The sequence below is a fragment of the Oncorhynchus mykiss genome, chromosome 5 (genome assembly GCF_013265735.2).
Source record: "Oncorhynchus mykiss isolate Arlee chromosome 5, USDA_OmykA_1.1, whole genome shotgun sequence".
Taxonomy (NCBI): domain Eukaryota; kingdom Metazoa; phylum Chordata; class Actinopteri; order Salmoniformes; family Salmonidae; genus Oncorhynchus; species Oncorhynchus mykiss.
Window position 1 is genome coordinate 66,037,967 of NC_048569.1, and position 22,062 is coordinate 66,060,028.

The following is a 22,062-nucleotide window of genomic DNA, read 5'->3' on the forward strand; positions in this document are numbered from 1 at the left end:
GATACAGTGTACATTATATACATATGAGATGAGTAATGTGAGCTACGTAAACATTCTTAAAGTGGCATTATTAAAGTGACTAGTGTTCCATTTATTAAAGTGGCCAATGATATCTTATCTGTAGGTAGGCAGCCACCTGTCTATGCTAGTGTTTAACAATCTGATGGCCTTGAGATACAGTGCCTTGCGAAAGTATTCGGCCCCCTTGAACTTTGCAACCTTTTGCCACATTTCAAGCTTCAAACATAAAGATACAAAACTGTATTTTTTTGTGAAGAATCAACAACAAGTGGGACACAACCATGAAGTGGAACGACATTTATTGGATATTTCAAACTTTTTTAACATATCAAAAACTGAAAAATTGGGCGTGCAAAATTATTCAGCCCCTTTACTTTCAGTGCAGCAAACTCTCTGCAGAAGTTCAGTGAGGATCTCTGAATGATCCAATGTTGACCTAAATGACTAATGATGAAAAATACAATCCACCTGTGTGTAATCAAGTCTCCGTATAAATGCACCTGCACTGTGATAGTCTCAGAGGTCCGTTAAAAGCGCAGAGAGCATCATGAAGAACAAGGAACACACCAGGCAGGTCCGAGATACTGTTGTGAAGAAGTTTAAAGCCGGATTTGGATACAAAAATATTTCCCAAGCTTTAAACATCCCAAGGAGCACTGTGCAAGCGATAATATTGAAATGGAAGGAGTATCAGACCACTGCAAATCTACCAAGACCTGGCCGTCCCTCTAAACTTTCAGCTCATACAAGGAGAAGACTGATCAGAGATGCAGCCAAGAGGCCCATGATCACTCTGGATGAACTGCAGAGATCTACAGCTGAGGTGGGAGACTCTGTCCATAGGACAACAATCAGTTGTATATTGCACAAATCTGGTCTTTATGGAAGAGTGGCAAGAAGAAAGCCATTTCTTAAAGATATCCATAAAAAGTGTAGTTTAAAGTTTGCCACAAGCCACCTGGGAGACACACCAAACATGTGGAAGAAGGTGCTCTGGTCAGATGAAACCAAAATTGAACTTTTTGGCAACAATGCAAAACGTTATGTTTGGCGTAAAAGCAACACAGCTGAACACACCATCCCCACTGTCAAACATGGTGGTGGCAGCATCATGGTTTGGGCCTGCTTTTCTTCAGCAGGGACAGGGAAGATGGTTAAAATTGATGGGAAGATGGATGGAGCCAAATACAGGACCATTCTGGAAGAAAACCGGATGGAGTCTGCAAAAGACCTGAGACTGGGACGGAGATTTGTCTTCCAACAAGACAATGATCCAAAACATAAAGCAAAATCTACAATGGAATGGTTCAAAAATAAACATATCCAGGTGTTAGAATGGCCAAGTCAAAGTCCAGACCTGAATCCAATCGAGAATCTGTGGAAAGAACTGAAAACTGCTGTTCACAAATGCTGTCCATCCAACCTCACTGAGCTCGAGCTGTTTTGCAAGGAGGAATGGGAAAAAATGTCAGTCTCTCGATGTGCAAAACTGATAGAGACATACCCCAAGCGACTTACAGCTGTAATCGCAGCAAAAGGTGGCGCTACAAAGTATTAACTTAAGGGGGCTGAATAATTTTGCACGCCCAATTTTTCAGTTTTTGATTTGTTAAAAAAGTTAAATGTCGTTCCACTTCATGATTGTGTCCCACTTGTTGTTGATTCTTCACAAAAAAATACAGTTTTATATCTTTATGTTTGAAGCCTGAAATGTGGCAAAAGGTCGCAAAGTTCAAGGGGGCCGAAGACTTTCGCAAGGCACTGTATCAGCTGCTTTTCAATCTCTCTGTCCCAGCTTTGATGCACCTGTCCTGACCTCACCTTCTGGATGGAAGCGGGGTGAACAGGCAGTGGCTCGGGTGGTTATTGTCCTTGATGATCTTTATGCCCTTCCTGTGACATTGGGTGTTGTATGTGTCCTAGTTTGCCCCTGGTGATGTGTTGGGCAGAGTGCACCACCCTCTGGAGAGCCCTGCAGTTGTGGGCTGTACAGTTGCCGTACCAGGCGGTGATACAGTCTGATAGGATGCTCTCAATTGTGCACCTGTAAAAGTTAGTGAGGGTTTTCAGTGACAAGCCAAATGTTTTCAGCTTCCTGAGCCTTCTTCACCACACTTTGTGTGCGTGGACCATTTCAGTTTGTTGGTGATATGTACACCGAAGAACTTAAAACTTTCCACCTTCTCCACTGCTGTCCTGTCGATGTGGATAGGGGGATGCTCCCTTTGCTTTTTCTTGAAGTCCACAATCATCTATTTTGTTTTGCTGACATTGAGTGAGGGGTTATTTTCCTGACACCACACTCTGAGTGCCCTCACCTCCTCCCTGTAGGCTGTCTTGTCATTGTTGGTAATCAAGCCTATCACTGTTGTGTTGTCTGCAAACTTGATGATTGAGTTGGATGCGTGCATGGCCACGCAGTCGTGGGTGAACAGGGAGGGGCTGAGAACGCACCCTTGTGGGGCCACAGTGTTGAGGAGAGTGGAGATGTTGTTTCCTACCTTCACCACCTGGGGGCGGCCCGTCAGGAAGTCTAGGACCCAGTTGCATAGGGCTGGTTCGAGACCCAGGGCCTCAAGCTTAATGATGAGTTTGGAGGGTACTACGGTGTTAAATGCTGAGCTGTAGTCAATGAACAGCATTCTTACATAGGTATTCCTCCTGTCCAGATGGGATAGGGCAGTGTGCAGTGTGATGGTGATTGCATCGTCTGTGGACCTATTGGGGTGGTAAGCAAATTGAAGTGGGTCTAGGGTGACAGGTAAGGTGGAGGTGATATGATCCTTGACTAGTCTCTCAAAGCACTTCATGATGACGGAGGTGAGTGCTACGGGGCGATAGTCATTTAGTTCAGTTACCTTAGCTTTCTTGAGAACAGGAACAATGGTGGCCATCTTGAAGCATGTGGGGACAGCAGCCCGGGATAGGGATTGATTGACTATGTCGGTAAACACACCAGCCAGCTGGTCTGTGAATGCTCTGAGGACGCGGCTAAGGATGCCGTCTGGACCGCCAGCCCTGCGAGGGTTAACACATTTCAATGTTTTACTCACGTCGGCCACGGAGAAGGAGAGCCCACAGTCTTTGGTAGCAGGCCGTGTCGGTGCCACTGAATTGTCCTCAAAGCACGCAAAGAAGTTGTTAATTTTGTCTGGAAGAAGGACGTTGATGTTCGCGACAGGGCTGTTTTTCTTTTTGTAATCCGTGATTGTCTGTAGACCCTGCCACATACGTCTCGTGTTTGAGCTGTTGAATTGTGACTCCACTTTGTCTCTATACTGACACTTTGCTTGTTTGCTTGCCTTACGGAGGGAATAACTACATTGTTTGTATTCGGCCATATTTCCAGTCACCTTGCCATGATTAAATGCGGTGGTACGTGCTTTCAGTTTTGCGTGAATGCTGCCATCAATCAACGGATTCTGGATAGGGAAGGTTTTAATAGTCACAGTGGGTACAACATCTCCTATATACTTCCTTATAAACTCGCTCACCGAGTCAGCGTATACGTCAATGTTATTATCTGAGGCTACCCGGAGCATATCCCAGTTCACATGACCGAAGCAATCTTGAAGTGTGGAATACGATTGGTCAGGCCAGTGCTTCCTGTTTTGGTTTCTACCTATAGGAGGGGAGAAACAAGATGGAGTCGTGGTCAGATTTGCCAAAAGGAGGGTGGGGGAGGGCCTTGTATGCATTGTGGAAGTCAGAGTAGCAATGGTCGAGCATGTTACTCGCTCGTGTACAGCAATCGATGTGCTGATAGAATTTAGGTAGCCTTGTTCTCAAATTAGCTTTGTTCAAATCCCCAGCTATAATAAATGCAGCCTCAGGATATATGGTTTCCAGTTTGCATAAAGTCCAGTGAAGTTCCTTGACGACCATCTTGGTATCTGCTTGCGGGGGGATATACACGGCTGTGACGATAACCGAGGAGAGTTCTCTTGGGAGATAATACGGTCTGCATTTGATTGTGAGGAATTCTAGGTCAGGTGAACAATAGGACTTGAGTTCCTGTATGTTGTTACAATTACACCATGAGTCATTAGTCATGAAACATACACCCCCGCCCTTCTTACTGGAGAGATGTTTATTCCTGTTGGTCGCGATGCACTGAAAATTCCGTTGGCTGTATGGACTCAGACTAGCCATGTCCCCAGCTAGCCATGTTTCTGTGAAACAGACAGAGTATGTTACAATCCCAGATACAGAGGTGGGATAAAGTCATTGTTTTGCAAGTCACAAGTAAGTCTCAAGTCTTAGTACTCAAGTCCCAAGTCAAGTCCCAAGTCAAGACAGGCAAGTCCGAGTCAAGTCTCAAGTCAAGACCGTCAAGTCTAGTCTCAAATCTCAAGTCCTAAACTTTGAGTTTCGAGTCAAGTCATAATGTGATCTTCACCAAATGTAATACCATTTCATATTTTTAACAAGAGTAATAGTTAGTATGTTACATTTACGCAAATCATGAATGCTTTTAAAAATATCTATACGTTTATTACTTTCCAAATAAACATAATTTTTCCATGGAAATACTTAGGTAGCCATGAGAGACCCCTCCCCCCCAATAGTGATCGACTATTGATGATCGCTATGGGGCGCAATCGGGCGATGTAGGATTGTACACAATCACCCAACCTTAACACACACACACACACACTCTCTGTGTGTGGTTACAGTAGGCTAACGTATGTCAATGGTTTTAGGAACAGCAGTAACATCAGGCAGGATTTAGGTTACCAACTGCCTAGCCAGTTGTAGCTCAATCTTGGGTGCAATGATCACGTTCCCGCACTGACTGACTGTGTGGAGGCTCATTGATTTAACGTTACGTTAGCCTACATGCTACACTAGTATAGTTATAAATTATATAGCTGTCGGCTATATTAGCCACGACTTACCGTTCTTTGTGCAGCTTCAAATGTCGAACAAAGTTGGAAATTGTTGCGCCTCCGTCTGTAATTTTCTTCCCACATGTTTTGCAAGTTGCAATCCGTTTTTTGTTGATACAGCGTCTTCTTTATATACAAAAATAATAATTTGGGGTATCATCTTTCCAAGGGCTCTATCTGAATTCACCCGCCGACATTCCTCTCCACTGCCATGCACAACTTTTTCTCAGCTGGCACAATTTGATTGGCTGCTGTCCAATTCAAACTGTAATCTGTTAAATGAAGAGTTGATGCGCTGCACACTTTTTTTAATAGCACATTTTTTTATATTTGGGCTTGGGGAGGGTATCAAGTCAGGTCAAGTCAAAAGGCTCAAGTCCAAGTCAAGTCACGAGTCATTGGTGTTAAAGTCAAAGTCGAGTTGCAAGTCATCATATTTGTGGCTCGAATCTGACTCGAGTCCAAGTCATGTGACTCGAGTTCACACCTCTGCCCGAATATCTCTTTGGAAAGCAAAGACTGACTTTGTCGACTTTGTTAACTAGTGAATGGACGAATAATAGCGAATAATATACTTGGAAGCGGTGGGTGGTGCGCGCGCATTCGAAGGCATTGTTTTGGGTCAGCCTCTGGAATCAGTGCCCTGGGAGGTGCAGACGAAGGATCTGCTTTGGGAAAGTCGCATTCCTAGATGTAGTGCTGGTTGTACTGGTAAATTGACGTCTCTCTGATATCCAATAGTTCTTCCCGGTTAATTGTAATAACAGTTAAGGTTTTCTGGGCTAACAATGTAAGAAATAATACATTAAAAAACGAAATACTGCACAGTTTCCTAAGGACTAGAAGCTACCATCTCTATCGGCGCCATCTTGAATTACAGCCAGGATTAGTGCCAGCGTGTGTGTCAGAGGTTTTTCACTGAAATCTAAATTTAAGCTGACCAATAAGTTTACAGCCATGAAAAGCTTTTATACAGGAAATGGTGTGTTAAGCAAAGCTTAGCACTCATGTGAGAGAGAGCTCCAGTAGCAAACAGAGCAGAGGGCTTGGCCAGGCACAGTAGTATGTTGTGACAGCAGCCCACATTAATCCAGGGTTGTAGACCATCAGACTTGTAATCTAATGTGCTGATGACAACATGATTTATCCCCTCCTCAATGTCCACTCACACACTGCCTGCACACAGCCAGTAGTCCTATACTTCAGCAGAGAAGTCCCTACTTTGTAGGGCCTCAATATTACATCATATTGCACCCTTGCTGTGGAGCTTAAGTTAAGTACTATGCGGGTGCTCACTGTTGTTAAAGCTTCTCCTGGAACCTTCGCTATTGGTTTCATCACCTTCATCAATCTCTCATGGACTGCAGTAGAAGGGTCAGTGTGGAGAATTCTTCTAAACCTGCCGTATGCCAGGATAAGTGTTCAGTCCAGGGCTAGATATGTAACTTGTTACCAGAGAGAATATGCCAATTTAATCTGTCAGAGTCATAGAGAAGTCTCTTGATAAACTACAGTCGGAAAAGCAGCCTCAGCTCTGCCAGCATGGATCACCCGTCTGCCAACCCGTGGCCCTGAGGATATCTTTATGAAACCCATGGGGTTTTTCTTCCTCCAGGAAAAACTCAACTGGATTCGGTTGATTGCTGTTATTCTTTCTCCATCTTTAAATGTTTTGTGATCATAATAAATTAATTCAAACATGATAAAGTGATCCAAAGTTCACAAATGTATCATTTAATGTCATGTTTCAGACATTGGAAATTGTATTTTTATGATGTACTCTATTCGGTTGTTTGTTATGTTACTAGATGTCGATGAGGTATTCAGATGGTAACTATTTTTCTTGGTAAGCTTATTCTAAACCATTTATCTCACTCTGTTCCCACACTTCTGTTCATTGTCACAAATACATGGTTATACACTGAGTGTACCAAACATTAGGAACACCTTCCTAATTTTGAGTTGCACCCCCTTTTGCCCTTAAGAACATTCCAATTCGTTGGGGCATGGATTCAACAAGGTGTCGAAAGCGTTCCACAGGGATGCTGGCCCATGTTGACTCCAATGCTTCCCACAAAAGTGTTGAGTTGGCGGAATGTCCTTTGGGTGGTGGACCATTCTTGATACACATGGGAAACTGTTGAGAATGAAAATCTCAGCAGCGTTGCAGCTCTTGACACACAGACACCTGGCACCTTCTATCATACCACATTCAAAGGCACTTAAGTTAATCCACCCTTTGAATGGCACATATACACAACCCATGTCTCAATTAACTAAAGGCTTGAAAATCCTTCTCTAATAAAAGTCTAAGCCATGGGGGGGGGGGGGGGGGGGGGGGTAGTTCTAAATTGACATATGGAATTGTTTTAAGATGGTCAAACCATGGATCATTCAGCTATTTGATTTTGAAATTTAGGACCCCTTTAAGAACCAAGATGATTTGATAAAATATTTAATTTGGCCCTACTACTATAGCCCAGAGAAACGCATTGAATAACATGTTCAGAAATGGAAAAAAATACAGTCAAACAATAAATAATAAGAAACATGGTTTTGAAGCGTTTGTCCTATATAAGAAAGCTCAGGAAATATATATATATATATATATATATATATATACTGTACCAGTCAAAAGTTTAGATACACCTATTCATTCCAGACAAACACCGCTCTAGCTCAGCCACCTTTCACAGCAGATGCGGAAGTGCCACATTTGCGTATGTGGTGGAATGAGACGCATCCAATGTAAAATATATCTCTAGTTTAAACTGAAGGATATTGATGGGGATTTTTGAATTATGTTATGTTATATGTGAGTCAATTGACTCTAGGGGCCTGTCTCCTCCCCTTCATCTACACTGATTGAAGTGGCAATAATAAGGGATCATCACTTTCACCTGGATTCATCTGGTCCTTCTATTTCATGTAAAGTGTTCCTAATGTGTTGTGCACAGTGTGTATCCACATGCAAAACACAAAGAGATTCAATTCATCGTTTATTTTTAGATTTCTATGCAGATATTGCCTAGATTATTTGTGTGGGATTTTCAACATACTTTGTAAGTAGGACTTTTTTCAGGTTAATTGATTACCTTGATTACCTCACACAAACAGTTTGGTGTGGCAGGCTGAGCAGTAGGGTTTCCCTGCCTGCTCCTTGAATTCTCCCTGACTGAGTTTCCTCAGACAGAAAGCACACACAAAGTGCTCAGGGTGGAACTTGCGCTCCATAGCCGAGATGCAGCACCCAGAGATGGGCTCTCCACAGCCCCCACACAGTGTATCCTGGCGGGAGTGGAAGTGCAGAGAGCACAGGGGACGACCATCCAGCTCCAGGAAACAACCATCGGGGAAGGACTTCAGACAGTCCTGGTTAGAAAGGGATAGAGAGAATTAGAAAGAGAGAGAGAAAACGTCTTCTATCTAGTTGGTATAGATTAGGCCTACTCTTTTTTTGGAGATTGAGGACGATTATGGTAAATGGGTAATGTCAGGACAATGATGTATTGTGGCTGTTGGCTGTTCAAAGCGTATTGTTTGAGTAATGGCAGTAGTTTCTAAGCCGAAGCCATGTGATCTGTGGTGAGAGACTCACTGAGCAGACGAAGCAGTTGGGATGCCAGGTGCCGTTGGCTGCAGTCAGGAAGTTCTCTTTCACAGGCTCTCCGCAGCCAGAGCACTTTGGAGCAAAGAGATGGTAAAAGTCTCTGTGGCAGTACGGCTTCCCGTCCTTCTCCAGAAAACCTATGGCACATCAAAGGACACATACGCAAAGAGAGAAGAGTGTTCTCTGTCACACTGTGGTCTATAACTTATGTTACCCTATAGGGAACAGTAGTAGTTGTGGTGCCATCTGTCAGGCAGATAGATGTGTGCTCCCTCACCTTCAGGCCCAAAGCACTCCCCACAGTGGGAACAGAAGAAGTGCTCAGGGTGCCAGGTGCAGTCCATCGCTGTCAGGATGTTCTGAGAGTGAGGTCAAAGAGCCCAGCATGCGGTGAGGTAAACCCAACAACAACTTAACGGATCTAGAGAGATGGTGAGTTGGCTTTGTGCAGTGTTAGATAATGGTGATACTGTCCAATCCAAAGAGAAGGTGTTGTACCTTCAGAATGGGGCCCTTGCAGTAACTACAGCGGGGTGAAAAGAGATGCTGGTAGTCTTTCTCACAGTAGGCCTTCCCCTCCCTCTCAAAGAAGCCAATGGTGCCCAGCTCAGCCGTACACACCACACAAACAAAGTGTTCTGGGTGCCACACCTGGCCCAGGGCTGTGATCATCTGCAGAATGATAGAAAGAAAAAGTGATAATATATTCCCACTTGGCATGGACATCAACGTCTATTCCACGTTGGTTCAACATAATTTCAATGAAACGAAGTGGAAACAACGTTGATTCAACCAGTTTGTGCCCAGTGGGTTGTTTCACATACTGGCAATGGTACTGTCGATTGATCATCTTCACCTATACTGCTATTTAGAAAGAAGGATTTTGTAAATTATTTGGCAGCTCAAGCTGTTTACCTTTCCCACAATGACCTTTCCACAAGAAGCACAGTGACCCTTGGCCGTGGTGTGTACACCCATCTTCTCCATATCAGAGCTCAGGCCTCCCAGAAGGTCATCTATGGTGTCTGTTTTTCCGTGTGTTGAGGCCTTGCGCTCCAGATCAGAAGTCTTTGGGCTGTTTGTGCTCTCATCTTTCACTTGTGTGTCATCCATTTCTTTCTTTTCTCCAATCTGTTTCTTCTTGACTGACTTCTGGACAAGCGGTGGTGGGGTTGAGGGAGAAGGGTCTGGCAGCTAAAGATGAGAAAAGTCAATGTGTCCACAAAACAGACTTGCATCCATTCATATACATGAATGAAAAATGAAAATGAAATTAATGTTGGTGGCACTAGTAGTACTAAAGCTTCTGATATTTGTTTAGCTTGCTTACACTGCCCTCTGCTGTCAGATTAGGTAAACTTCACTGAAAGACAGTCGTCCTCTGTTCATGCTCTGAGCAACAGTGTATTTATTCACTGATATATGTTTCCTCACCCCCATCTCCAGGTCAAGCAGCAATTCATCCATTATGGAATCCAGCTCTCTGGAAGCAGAGCGAGGGCTCAGCAGACCAGCCTCCATTGGAGCTGGTAACTCACTGACAAACACACAGAGAAAACCACAAATGAGCACTGGTATACAGTGGACACTGGACAATTACTTAAATCTGTGGTAACTATGAATCTGAGTCTTAGCTCTATCTGTATGGTCTCACCCAGTGTCATTACATATGGCTATCTATGGGCTGACATACCAGTGGCTGACCTGTATACATTGGTGCTATCTGGCTCCTTTCCTTTCCTTGGATGGAGACCAACAGAACACACCTTTGGGACCTGCAGGAAATGCCACTTAACACATATGGCTAAAAAATACATCCAGTTGAAGTAACTGGACCAAAGACTAAACAACAACTGCTAGATGTGATTTTATCATTACCTGTCCATATGTGTTGGCTGTATCTCTTTCTTTCTTCTGAGACGACTCTGGACCAGTTGAGTTAAAAGCCAACTCCTCTAGGAAAAGGTCTGTAACAAACACACACACATATATATGATGTGGTAGGTACTATAATTCAGAAAATGCATTTCTAACAGAATTCCTCTGAGATAAGCTGCAGTTCCTCATTACGGTCACCTCTTGCAGACTGCAAGGTGCACCCATTGATCTGCTGTGGTTGCTATATACAGTGCTGCTTCCTGAGGAAGTGGTGGAAGAGATGCTATAGTTACAGACAATATCTTCACACTAAAAGGGACACTTTTGAAACTGCTGCAATCCTCTATGACTAACAGCGTTGCTCTTAACTCACACATAATCTGTATGAAAGGGAACGTTACATATAACTATTAAGTAATTGTGTTTATTTTAAGACATTTTATCATAAGTTCTTCATAAGTAAATCATGACTGCAATGGTGGAGCACAAACCCATGAAAAAAAAATTGAAGTGAAAACAAACTCTTCTATTAAAAACACACACTTATATTAATAATAATCGCTATCCACTGTCTTTCTCACAATTTGGTTGGTAGTGACTTCCGTCAACAACGTCAGGAATCCATCTGTCTCTCAACAGAGATAACCTTCTGTGGTTCACTGTGAATTTACATTGACAATCATATCAACAAAAACACAATTTAAATAGGTATGATAGAACACATGACATGTTCAGCGTGACCAATGTAATGCAAGGCAAGCATTAATTCACCACACACCATAAAACATGTTCATGTACACCTCCTGAGCAACTTCCTTTTTTAAACTTATTTATGCTCATACCTATCAATGTGTATTCCCTTATAGTTTAATCTATTGCATTTTGTTTTATATTTAATCATCACAACAGAAGCAGAGGAAAAAATACTCACCCAGGTCATCCATGCTTGGAAAATATACTTGTGCACTCTGTGAATGAGCCTACGTGTTCCAGGGTGTGTGTGAGTGTGTGTCTGTGTTTGTGTGTTGGTTTACTGACAGTTAATTGGCACACATCCTAAAAGGATGATGTCATAATCAGATGAACTTGTGGATATGATTTTTATATCTCTGCGTGCAGTTTGAAGGAAGTTGCTAACTAGCATTAAAGCAATGACAGGAAGTCTATAAGTATCTATGGAGCACTCTAATCACACATTTTATTTCACCGGGTGAAAAGAAACATCTCACTTGATCCTTAAAGGGATACTTCTGTATTTTGGCAATGGTATACACGAGTTCATTTGATTCTGGGGAAATAGATAAAGGGCCAAATTGCCAAAATCTTGAATTATCCCTTTAATCAGGTCAAACTGTCATTTCCTTTTGTCTGTTTTTTTTGTTTACTTGAATTTCTCTGAGTGCACTGCTACCTTCCTGAAGACACTGGATACCTTCTAAGATATTTCTACTCATGTTTCTCATGTTTCTACTCATTTCTACTCATGTTCATAATAAAACATGTTAAAGGTCAATTCATGACCTGGTGAGAAGTTATACAAAGCTCAGGTTGTATGTACATACACGTTTTATCAACCACTATCTTCTAAATGCTGATGATATATGGGTTAAATGGTCAACTATCAATATGAAAGGTGAGAGAGCAGTCCTCCTTATCTGAAAATTGAATAGGGAAAGAGTCAAAGTTTATTTAACTTGCTTAATAATGGTGTAACATAGGTGAATAGATTGTTCCACTTCATAATAGTTCAATATAATAACATAATGGGAAGGTTTTCAGTAGACATATTTATGACAACGTATATTTTTGCATATTGATTACATAATGCCATAAATTGTTGACATCATGACATCTCAATATAATGACATTATTACAGTGTAATTGTGTGATGACAAAATGAGTTCATTTTGTGAGCATCATTACATTATTATGACATCATAATGCATTTCATATCCATTTATATCAGGGATGGGCAACTTTGATTTGGGTGGGGGCCACAAAAAATCTGAACTCTTCATCGGTTGCTCGAGGTCTGCGTACCCACATCCCAGCAGGTAATTCAATTCAAATCAAAGCAAACTTTATTTGTCACATGCGCTATATACAACAAGTGGAGACCTTACCGTGAAATGCTTACTTACAAGCCCTTATTAACCAACAGTGCAGTTCATGAAGAGTTAAGAAAATATTTAACAAATAAACAAAAGTAAAAAATTATAAAAAGTAACACAATAACATAACATTAACGAGTTTATATACAGGGGGTACCGGTACCGAGTCAGTGTGCGGGGGTACCGGTACCGAGTCAGTGTGCGGGGGTACAGGTTAGAGGTCATTTGTACATGTAGGTAGGGGTGAAGTGACAATGCATAGATAATAAAAACAGCGAGTAGCAGCAGTGTTCAAAACAAATGGAGGATTGGGAGGGTCAATGTAATAGTCCAGTGGCCATTTGATTAATTGTTCAGTAGTCTACTGGCTTGGGGGTAGAAGCTGTTAAGGAGCCTTTTGGTCCTAGACTTGGCGCTCCGGTATGCTTGCCGTGTGGTAGCAGAGAAAACAGTCTATGACTTGGGCGACTGGAGTCTCTGACAATTTTACCTATTATAATGGTCCTAGATTGCAGGAAGCTCGGCCCCAGTGATGTACTGGGCCGTACGGACTACCCTCTGTAGCGCCTTACAGGCGAGCAGTTGCCATACCAGGCGGTGATGCAACTGGTCAGGATGCTCTCGATGGTGCAGCTGTAGAACCTTTTGAGGATCTGGGGACTCATGACAAATCTTTTTTGTATCCTGAGGGGGAAAAGGTTTTGTCATGCCCTCTTCACAACTGTCTTGGTGTGTTTGGACCATGATAGATCATGGGTGATGTGGACACCAAGGAACTTGAAACTCTCGACCAGCTCCACTACAGAAGTCGATGTTAATGGGGGCCTGTTTGGCCCGCCTTTTCCTGTAGTCCACGATCAGCTCCTTTGTCTTGCTCCCATTGAGGGAGAGGTCGTTGTCCTGGCACCACACTGACAGTTCTCTGACCTCCTTCCTATCGGCTGTCTCATTGTTAGCGGTGATCAGGCCTACCACTATTGTGTCGTCAGCAACGTTAATGATGGTGTTGGAGTCGTGTTTGGCCACCAGTCATGGGTGAACAGGGAGTACAGGAGGGGACTAAGTACACACCCCTGAGGGGCCCCAGTGCTGAGGATCAGCGTAGCAGACATGTTGTTGCCTACTCTTACCACCTGGGGGCGGCCCGTCAGGAAGTCCAGGATCAAGTTGCAGAGGAAGGTGTTTAGTCCCAGGGTCCTTAGCTTAGTGATAAGCTTTGTGAGCACTATGGTGTTGAATGCTGAACTGTAGTCAATGAACAGCATTCTCACATAGGTGTTCCTTTTGTCCAGGTGGGAAAGGGCAGTGTGGAGTGCAATTAAGAATGCGCCATCTGTGGATCTGTTGGGGCGGTATGTGAATTGGAGTGGGTCTAGGGTATCCAGGAGGATGCTGTTGATGTGAGCCATGACCAGCCTTTCAAAGCACTTCATGGCTACCGACGTGAGTACTATGGGGCGGTAATCATTTAGGCAGGTTACCTTCACTTCCTTGGGCACAGGGACTATGGTGGTCTGCTTGAAGCATGTAGGTATTACAGACTCGGTCAGGGAGATGTTGAAAATGTCAGTGAAGACACTTGCTAGTTGGTCAGCGCATGCTTTGAGTACACGTCCTGGTAATCCATCTGGCCCCGCGGCTTTGTGAATGTTGACCTGTTTAAAGGTCTTGCTCACATCAGCTACCGACAGCGTTATCACACAGTCATCCAAAACAACTGGTGCTCTCGTGCATACTTCAGTGTTGCTTGCCTCGAAGCAAGCATGTTAACAAGTTTCGATAACTGGCCACAAGACTGGCCGTAATCTACTATTTAACTCACAACATTAAGTTGAGACCCTGAGTTCTCCCCCCAAAAAATGAAATGTTTTATTTTTCACATACACCGAACAGATGCAGTGAAATGTGTTGTTTTACATGGTCAGCCATAGTAGTACACTGCACGTAGAGAAAATTAGGTGTATTAATCTAGCAATGTGTGTTTCACAGAAGATTAAAATAAACTGTAGCCTACGACAATGTTACATTATGAGATTACAATGTTTCAATACACAAGAAACAAATGTATCATTTCTGAAATGATGGAACAGTTATAACACAGATTATCCATTATATTGACCAGATACCCATAGGGCAGCTCACAATTGGCCCAGCGTTGTCTGGGTTTAGTTTTGGCCAGAGAAGGCCATCATTGTAAATAACAATTTGTTCCTAACTGACTTGCCTAGTTAAACAAAGGTTAAATAAAATAAATACTAATGGCTGCTCTAACAATGAAAATAAATGGCCAGTCGAGTGGATCAGTTTTGTCAGGTCTGTGACCATCGTTGGTCACCACCTTTCAAAGTGTGTTGCATTATGAAGATTAAAATGGTCCGACTTGTGCCTACATGTCTACTGCTTGAACTTTACAAAAACCATGTCATCAAAAGTAATGAAGTTTTGACTGCAGTCGACTGCAAGTTTCTGCAGTTGCTCATCATCAATGTCATGCTGCAGCCATCGCCTGCATTGTGGGAGACTCTATTGTCAACCAATAATTGAGGGTGTTTTTGTTTGACCCACACGACCAAAGTCGTGACCAAAGACATGACTGAAATAGAAACCAACTTTGCCGCAATTCACGCAAATCGTGTATACAGTGGAAATGTAAACATGTATGAATGTGATATTTGAGGCTCTCTCACCAATTGATTGTACAATGTATACACATACATGTTCAATTTATGTGTGTGTGTGTGATATTGGATATGGAAACTACATCAGTGTTCGACTTTTGGCTGTCGCAGATACACCTCCCCCAACTTCCCTCCTCGACTTTCGTCTACAGTCGGTTGCTTTCACCTTACCACTCAAACGAGCCCATTTGCTTGAAAATTGTGAGGCAGTCTGGGGTAAGCAAGATCAGGTGGGACCATTCTAGCCAATGAGAGGGCAGATACGCGAGTGACCAACGGGCACAACGTTTTCCACCAGATACCACAAAGTCCAAATTTGCGATCATAAAATGTGCTTTTTGGTCTTCATTTAAGGTTAGGCGTAGGGTTAGCAGTGTGGTTAGGGTTAGGTTTCAAATCACATGTTAAGAAGAGAAATTGTAGAAATAGGCTAGGTTTATGACTTTGGTAACTATTGACGACCAGGCACAACTCCGATATAAATGTTTTTTTCTCAAAGTTTCCGGGATATCACGTATCCTACTTATATCAAAAACTGGTAATAACCTAGTCATTACGAAACTTCTATTCGATCATCAATTAAATCACACGTAGAAAATAATAATTTCAATGTTTTGTTAACTACATTCGACATTCTCTCATTGACCTCCATACAAAACCCCCTCGCTTAGTGAGCGAAAAAAACTTAAAAAATCGCCACCTGCTACCGATTTTGACCCACTTATCCTTCTCGCTTCGACTCTTCCTTTCTTATTATAATGTCACACATTTGCCGTGGTGGTTCATGGGAAGAAAATTTGCCACCTCCCACTTCCTCTGTTCCTGTTTATATTTCTCCCTATTCAATTGTAGTTATTGATAGAGCTTTGAGTAGAGTGATGAATGAAAGGCAGTGTGATTTCTTATAGTTTACCAGTATTATTAGTATTTTAGCAGCAACATCACTCCACAATCGTACAGACAGTAGTCGATTGGAATCTACTACCAGGGGTTGCGTCTTAGATCTTAAAAGGGCAACTGAATCATGGCGGGTGGGACCCCTTAGAATTGACAAGACTGAGTCAACTAAACATAACGAGGTGAGGTGGACCTCTCTTTTAGAATAAGCAAATGTAAAATAAAACAACACATACATTTACACAGTGATCTTCAAAAATACATTTTCACATGAATGTAGTCGTGAGCGTTTCACACATTTCAGTTTACCCTCTCATTCTGAACAGCTCTTTTGTTTTATTAGGTGTCAAAGGATGGGGGAAATAATTTCAGCTGTCATATTTTGACACTCAAAGGCATTTTATGGTATTTCAATGATTATAATGGCCAGTGTGAAGTTAAACATTGAGATATTTTGTAAAACTACCCTCTTTCTTGTTGTTTATGCCATGGGTGATGGAGCAGATGAATGACCCTTTGACAATGGTGTCGGAGTCTACTCCAGACACCATCAGACAGCAGAGGCGCAGGGAGCTGGACGCTCGGCGGAGTAAGTCTCGTGTGCGTCTGGGGTCATGCCTGCAGAGCTGGGGTCAGCTGAAGAACCACCTGGGATTCTCTCTGCACTCTGAGCTCGCCAACTACCTACTGCAGAGGTAAGGCCTCAGACCAGACTGGACTGGTGGTGGCACTGGTAACAAACAGCACACAATCTTCACAGCTCATCTTTATTACACATCTATAACATTGGAGTAATATGATGTTGGCTATTATTCATTTTGTTAAATTTCTTTTCACTCTCTTCTCTTCAGCTATTTTTCTAAAGTGTGTGCCAAATGTTCAGGTAAAGACCAGTTCCCATAACATACAGTTTACAGTTTCATTAATGTGAATATGTATGAACAAAGCCTGTGTTTTTTGAATGATGATGTAAAAGTGTGTTTGGTCTTGGTCCACTAGACAATATGAAAGGAGATACGACTGCCTTGGTGACATCAAGAGAATCTCTGCATCACCTCGCCCTATTGGTCCACACCCACGGGCAACAGTGCCCCTTCCCACCAACCCTCCAATCTGACACTGCCAGAGAGAAGCAAGCAGCTGACACAGAGGGAAGCCAGTCAAAGGGAGAGGCAGTGAAGCAGAGAACAGGCCCAAAGCACTTACCACCTCAGACAGGTGTGAAGGACTGTAGTTCTCCAGAGGATGGCCTCTCCCCATGTGCTCTGGGGAAGGAAATGAGAGAACCCCCGGATGTGTTAGAGGCAGAACTGTGTCTGCACTATGTCTGTGAGGGAGGGCATCTGCTTTCATGGCAACCTAGTCAGAGTGACTGTGATGAAAAGAGGGGGGCAGGAGAGAGGGAAGGAGAGATTGTGGAGGGGGATATTACCCCTGCAGGTCCAACTATGTCCAAAGGGAGGATAGGAGCAAAGGAGCCCAAGAAGGAGAGTGTCACAGGGAGGGGTCGTCTTACTGTGAGGAGGACTAGGGCTTGTGGTGGAGCAAGGTCTGTGGTGACCCAAGAGGAGGCACAGCAGCCAGGAGAGGAGACGATGGACCTGACAACCCTAAACTCTGGAGAGAGCAACTCAAGAGGTTCATTAAGAAATATTAATTCAAATTTCCTGATTAGTTCTGAAATGCCAGTGTTGACTCAACATCACTATGTTGTTTGGTCACATCCAGGAAGTGAGAATGCACAGGAAGGGTCAGTGGCAGGAAGTGACACAATGCCAGCAGAGTCCTTGCAGTCATTGGAGGATTGGTAAAGTTGAATAGTTTGCTTCATGCACAACTCCTTGGATGTATTTGTTGTTGAAATCATAATCAACTCAACCTTATGGTGATCTAAGTTTTCATAGGCGGCTACCTATGGAATGTAATGATCATGACGATGATAAGGAGCACAACCCAGACAACATCACTGGAGAGAAGGATGTCCCTTCACCCGGCAGGTTTTAATTGCACAGTTTAATAATCTAAGAAGGAAATACATGTGAATGAACATGTTGGAAAAATGTATGAGCACTTTGTTGAACTTCATAGTGATATAACTGTAGTACACGAGAACCTGAAGGGGGACACAGAGTACAGCAGTTCAGTCAGAGGTTGCGTTTACACAGGCTGCCCAATTCTGATATTTTTTTCACAAATGTATATTTTTTACCAATCAGATCAGTTCTGATCAGATTTGAAAATATCTTTGTGGTTGGTCAAAAGGGTAATTAGAGGAAAATAGATCAGAATAGGGCTTCCTGTGGAAACACAGCCAGAGAGAGATACATTAAGTTGGGGACAAGGAGAAGGTGGCTTTTGATGGTATTTTTCCACACTTCCTTAATTTGCCAGATTGGGTTATATGATTAAAACCATTAAATGTATTTTCAAGTAAAATATTATTGAGATGAAAATCATGAAAGCAAACATGGTTCAAAGAATTCTTATAACCACATACTCTGCAATAAATGTAATACATTTTCTTTCATTTGGTTTGGATTTTATAGACCGGAGCCAGCCGACAATGTTTCTCAGATTGTCAGCAAAAAGAAAAGGTTTGTGCATTGTCAATTAAAAGTTATGTAGAATACTGTTTATTACTAATTTATGTATTTCTCACTTGTATATTTCCATCTGTTTATTGTCATCCCAATTTAATGTTCCCAGAAAAACAACACCGAAAGCAATCTTGCCATGTGAGTTTGATGGCTGTGGGAAGATCTTCTCCTCTCGGCAGTACCTCAATGTGAGTTCAGCAGTATAGCTGAAGATGACCACTTACTGATTAAGGTAAAATACACAAAACTCCAATCTATCTCATCTCACACTTAATTCAGCATCATATGAAGTACCAGCACTTCCACCAGAGGACGTTCACCTGCTCTCACACTCCCTGTGGAAAGTCCTTCAACTTCAAGAAGCACCTGAAAGAGCATGAGAAGCTGCACAGCAGTGAGGCTCAACATTTCACTTCTAGGATTCTTTATTATCATCCTTTGCTTCTGCTCATTATGCTGAAATAATGATTGTCTGAGTAGCTATTTGTAGGGTCCTGTGTTTCTTCAGTCGCAGAGTCAGGAAGAACTCAGGTCCCTAACATTTTCATATACAGTACAGAGCAACCACAGATGCTCTGAACCTGGTACTGTATGTAATTACTCTCTCTGGCTTTTGTGTATTGAGACCAGAGGGACTTCATCTGTGAGTTCTGTGCCCGGGCTTTCCGCACCAACAGCCATCTTCTCATCCACCGCCGCATCCACACCGGAGAGAAACCGATACAGTGAGTATTCTCTGTCATAGTGTTTGTCACACAGTGTAGAGTAGTAACACTATTATTAGGACTTCTACTATGGTTCCTGTATATGCTATATGACACTATTTCTGTACATCTGTAGTGATCCTTTTGAGTGTTCATCCCTCTCCCTCTCTACCAGGTGTGAGGTATGTGGCTTCACCTGCCGCCAGAAGGCCTCACTCAACTGGCACATGAAGAAGCACGACGCTGAGAGCAGTTACCAGTTCCCCTGTGAGGTCTGCGGCCGGCGCTTTGAGAAGAGTTACAACCTGACCGCTCACCACCGCAAAAGCCACCCTGACTAGACCTTGAGCCTCACTATCACCAACCCTGACCCCCCACCCACACCGCCCCTTCCCTGTCCCTGCAGAACAATGACCACACCACCACAGCCATCGGCACAGCAACAGATGACTGCTTTATCATTGGCGTGACATGAAACCATGATGCTGTGTTTTGCCCTGTGTTTACACCTGTAGAAAGTGTGTAAATAATGCCCCCTTTGGTCTTTTGTTACCCAAATGTCCAGTAGGTCAGTGGCTCCTATGCAGTCCATGGACAATCTTCATACTGAATACAAGCAGTCTCCCCTTCGTCCCTATGTGTGTTTTTGTTACATGACTCAATATTCTTTGGGTTAAGAACGGTAATGATTGAGAAGACCACCTTTGGATGTTGCTTTTGTATAAATCTATTACTATGTCGTTTTATTTATGAGGAAAGTACAGTATGTCAAAGGGAAGGAAGGGGGAAAATAAAAAGTTTGTGTTTTACATTTTGTTTTATCATCTTGAATTATCAGACTGATCACATTACACATGTTATCTATGAGGAAATGTTATTAATATATGACTAAACCCCCTTTAAAGATAGAATCTGTAGTTTCTACATAAATGTTTTGATGTATAAATTAATGATATATACCAATTTGTTCTTGAAGAATATAACTTATAAATGCCACATGAACTTAGTTCCACTCTTGTACTCCATCAGAACCCAAAATATGAGCGTATTATGCTCCAATATTTGTCAACAAAGTGCATGTAAACAAACACTGTATAGTTTCAAGTTTTATTAAGTCATGTACAGAATATGCATGGTATACATCATCCAACTAAATCCTTACCTTAAGGTTCCTTCTCTTTCAATGCAACAACTACAACAAATAGTAAAAAAAAATAAGAATACGAACATAAAGTAAATGGCAGAAACCTTTTAGCTCAAGTGTAATACACAATTTATATTACAATATTTACACAAGTATTGAGGAAGGGGGGCAAGGGTATATAACCTCGAAACATGATTAAAACTATAATTGTGATATCATGGATGGTCAGTCCTTGCACACATAGCTTTCACTTTGAATTGGAGAGTGGTTGCAGTTCTCCAGGCCCAACCCTCAGCTCTTTACCAAAACGATTTACTAAAACACAGGCAGGGTAACTGCTTTGTTATTGTTTCAATTAAGGATGCCATCTTTAATCTGGCTTTCAAATACGTCAGTCTTATTGATTGAAGCCCACATTGGCAAATACAGCCTCAAACTAACAGGTGGGCGTTATCGTCAAAATAAAATAATGTAATCCAATTGGCGCATAGAAATTCTAGAAGACCTGCCTCCAAATGGTTGCTATGCCTACAACACATTCTTCCCCCTAGGCTTGATTGAAAAGTATGTCAACCAATAGAGATAGAGATGGGCGGGAATTTGCGCGCACACTGAAATCTGCCCAGAGAATTTGTGCCACTGCCCTAGTGCCTACTATCAAATCTCTTTGGGCAGGCTTCACCGTACGGCCGGTGCTGGACAGGTGAATGACTCAGGATGGAAAATGTACTATAAAGGTTTTCCAGAAAATACATACAGGTAATGAACCATTATTTAGGCTACGTCCTGAAAAATAGCTAGGTTTATAACTAGCACGAGGAAGTGCATAATGCCGACTTCAGCAGCATGACAAGAGACAATGTCGAATTCAGTAACGTTAGCAGACAACGAATAACGTTTTTGAGTTGAGCTTGCTGCCAACATCTCTAACTAACTGGATTTTGGTGAATGTTATATTATTACATTATCAGAAATATAGATTATGCTTTACTTGTTATTTTTGTTAAGTAGTCACCTTAATTGCTAATTACTTTAGAAAAACTGTACTCAGTTTGCAAAGCTGCCACCTTTTGAGAGTAAAAAACAATAACAATTGATTGGATGCATAATGTATCATTATAAAGATACTGTAACGTAATTAGACTCTCATGACTCTTCAAATCGAATGTTTTGAAAATATTTATTTTGATCATGAGCCACTTGGATAAAAGTCACTTCTGACTGGTGTTTGTCAGGGTTTAAAAAAACAACAACACTTTTTTATACAATGAGTATACAATCGCATGTATTCATCTTGGTAGAATCATATCCTCCTGGGATAGTCCAAGATGTCAACAGCAATGACATCAATGACCTTAGAAAGACTTATCGAATGACCATGATGTTTAAATAAGGTCAAAGATGTTTATAAAAGGTCAAACTGTCCCTGAAATGGCCAGGTTTTCTATTTAACGTTGTATGGAATACCCTATGTAACATTTTGAACATAATGATGATAATGGAAGTAAAATTCCACATTGACACTTGTTCTCT

At 42.2% G+C, this 22,062-nt stretch overlaps 3 protein-coding genes across 10 annotated transcripts in view; 2 read left to right on the plus strand and 1 right to left on the minus strand.

The window, feature by feature from the left end:
- Nucleotides 1-7,896: 7,896 nt before the first annotated feature.
- LOC110524366 (leupaxin) lies at nt 7,897-12,232 on the minus strand. Of its 6 annotated transcripts, XM_021603943.2 has the most exons (10): nt 11,330-12,232; nt 10,980-11,057; nt 10,399-10,487; nt 10,225-10,295; nt 9,955-10,057; nt 9,436-9,714; nt 9,019-9,192; nt 8,798-8,879; nt 8,509-8,657; nt 7,897-8,282 (listed from the first exon to the last, which is right to left on the minus strand). In XM_021603943.2, exons 1-10 carry the CDS (start codon nt 11,340-11,342, stop codon nt 8,016-8,018), a joined length of 1,305 nt encoding a protein of 434 aa, XP_021459618.1. In that variant the 5' UTR covers nt 11,343-12,232; the 3' UTR covers nt 7,897-8,015. The 6 variants fall into 6 exon arrangements, with proteins under 6 accessions (XP_021459618.1, XP_021459619.1, XP_036834002.1 ...); XM_021603944.2 differs by lacking the exon at nt 10,980-11,057 and having other exon boundaries at nt 11,330-12,225; XM_036978107.1 differs by having other exon boundaries at nt 10,214-10,295; nt 10,980-12,216.
- Nucleotides 12,233-15,997: 3,765 nt separating this feature from the next.
- On the plus strand, nt 15,998-20,194 carry znf692 (zinc finger protein 692). Of its 3 annotated transcripts, none has more exons than XM_021603948.2 (11): nt 15,998-16,266; nt 16,576-16,779; nt 16,936-16,967; nt 17,084-17,722; nt 17,813-17,891; nt 17,980-18,081; nt 18,631-18,678; nt 18,791-18,869; nt 18,961-19,075; nt 19,307-19,406; nt 19,561-20,194. In XM_021603948.2, the coding sequence occupies exons 2-11, from the start codon at nt 16,580-16,582 to the stop codon at nt 19,724-19,726; spliced, it is 1,560 nt and encodes a 519-aa protein (XP_021459623.2). In that variant the 5' UTR covers nt 15,998-16,266; nt 16,576-16,579; the 3' UTR covers nt 19,727-20,194. The 3 variants fall into 3 exon arrangements, with proteins under 3 accessions (XP_021459623.2, XP_036834005.1, XP_021459624.2); XM_036978110.1 differs by having other exon boundaries at nt 17,989-18,081; XM_021603949.2 differs by having other exon boundaries at nt 16,589-16,779.
- Nucleotides 20,195-21,127: 933 nt separating this feature from the next.
- The window catches only part of fcho1 (FCH and mu domain containing endocytic adaptor 1), a 47,473-nt gene continuing 46,538 nt past the window's right edge, over nt 21,128-22,062 (plus strand). The window contains exon 1 of the mRNA XM_036978111.1: nt 21,128-21,288. The gene's annotated coding sequence lies outside the window, so the exon portion shown is untranslated. The remainder of the gene's footprint in view (nt 21,289-22,062) is intronic.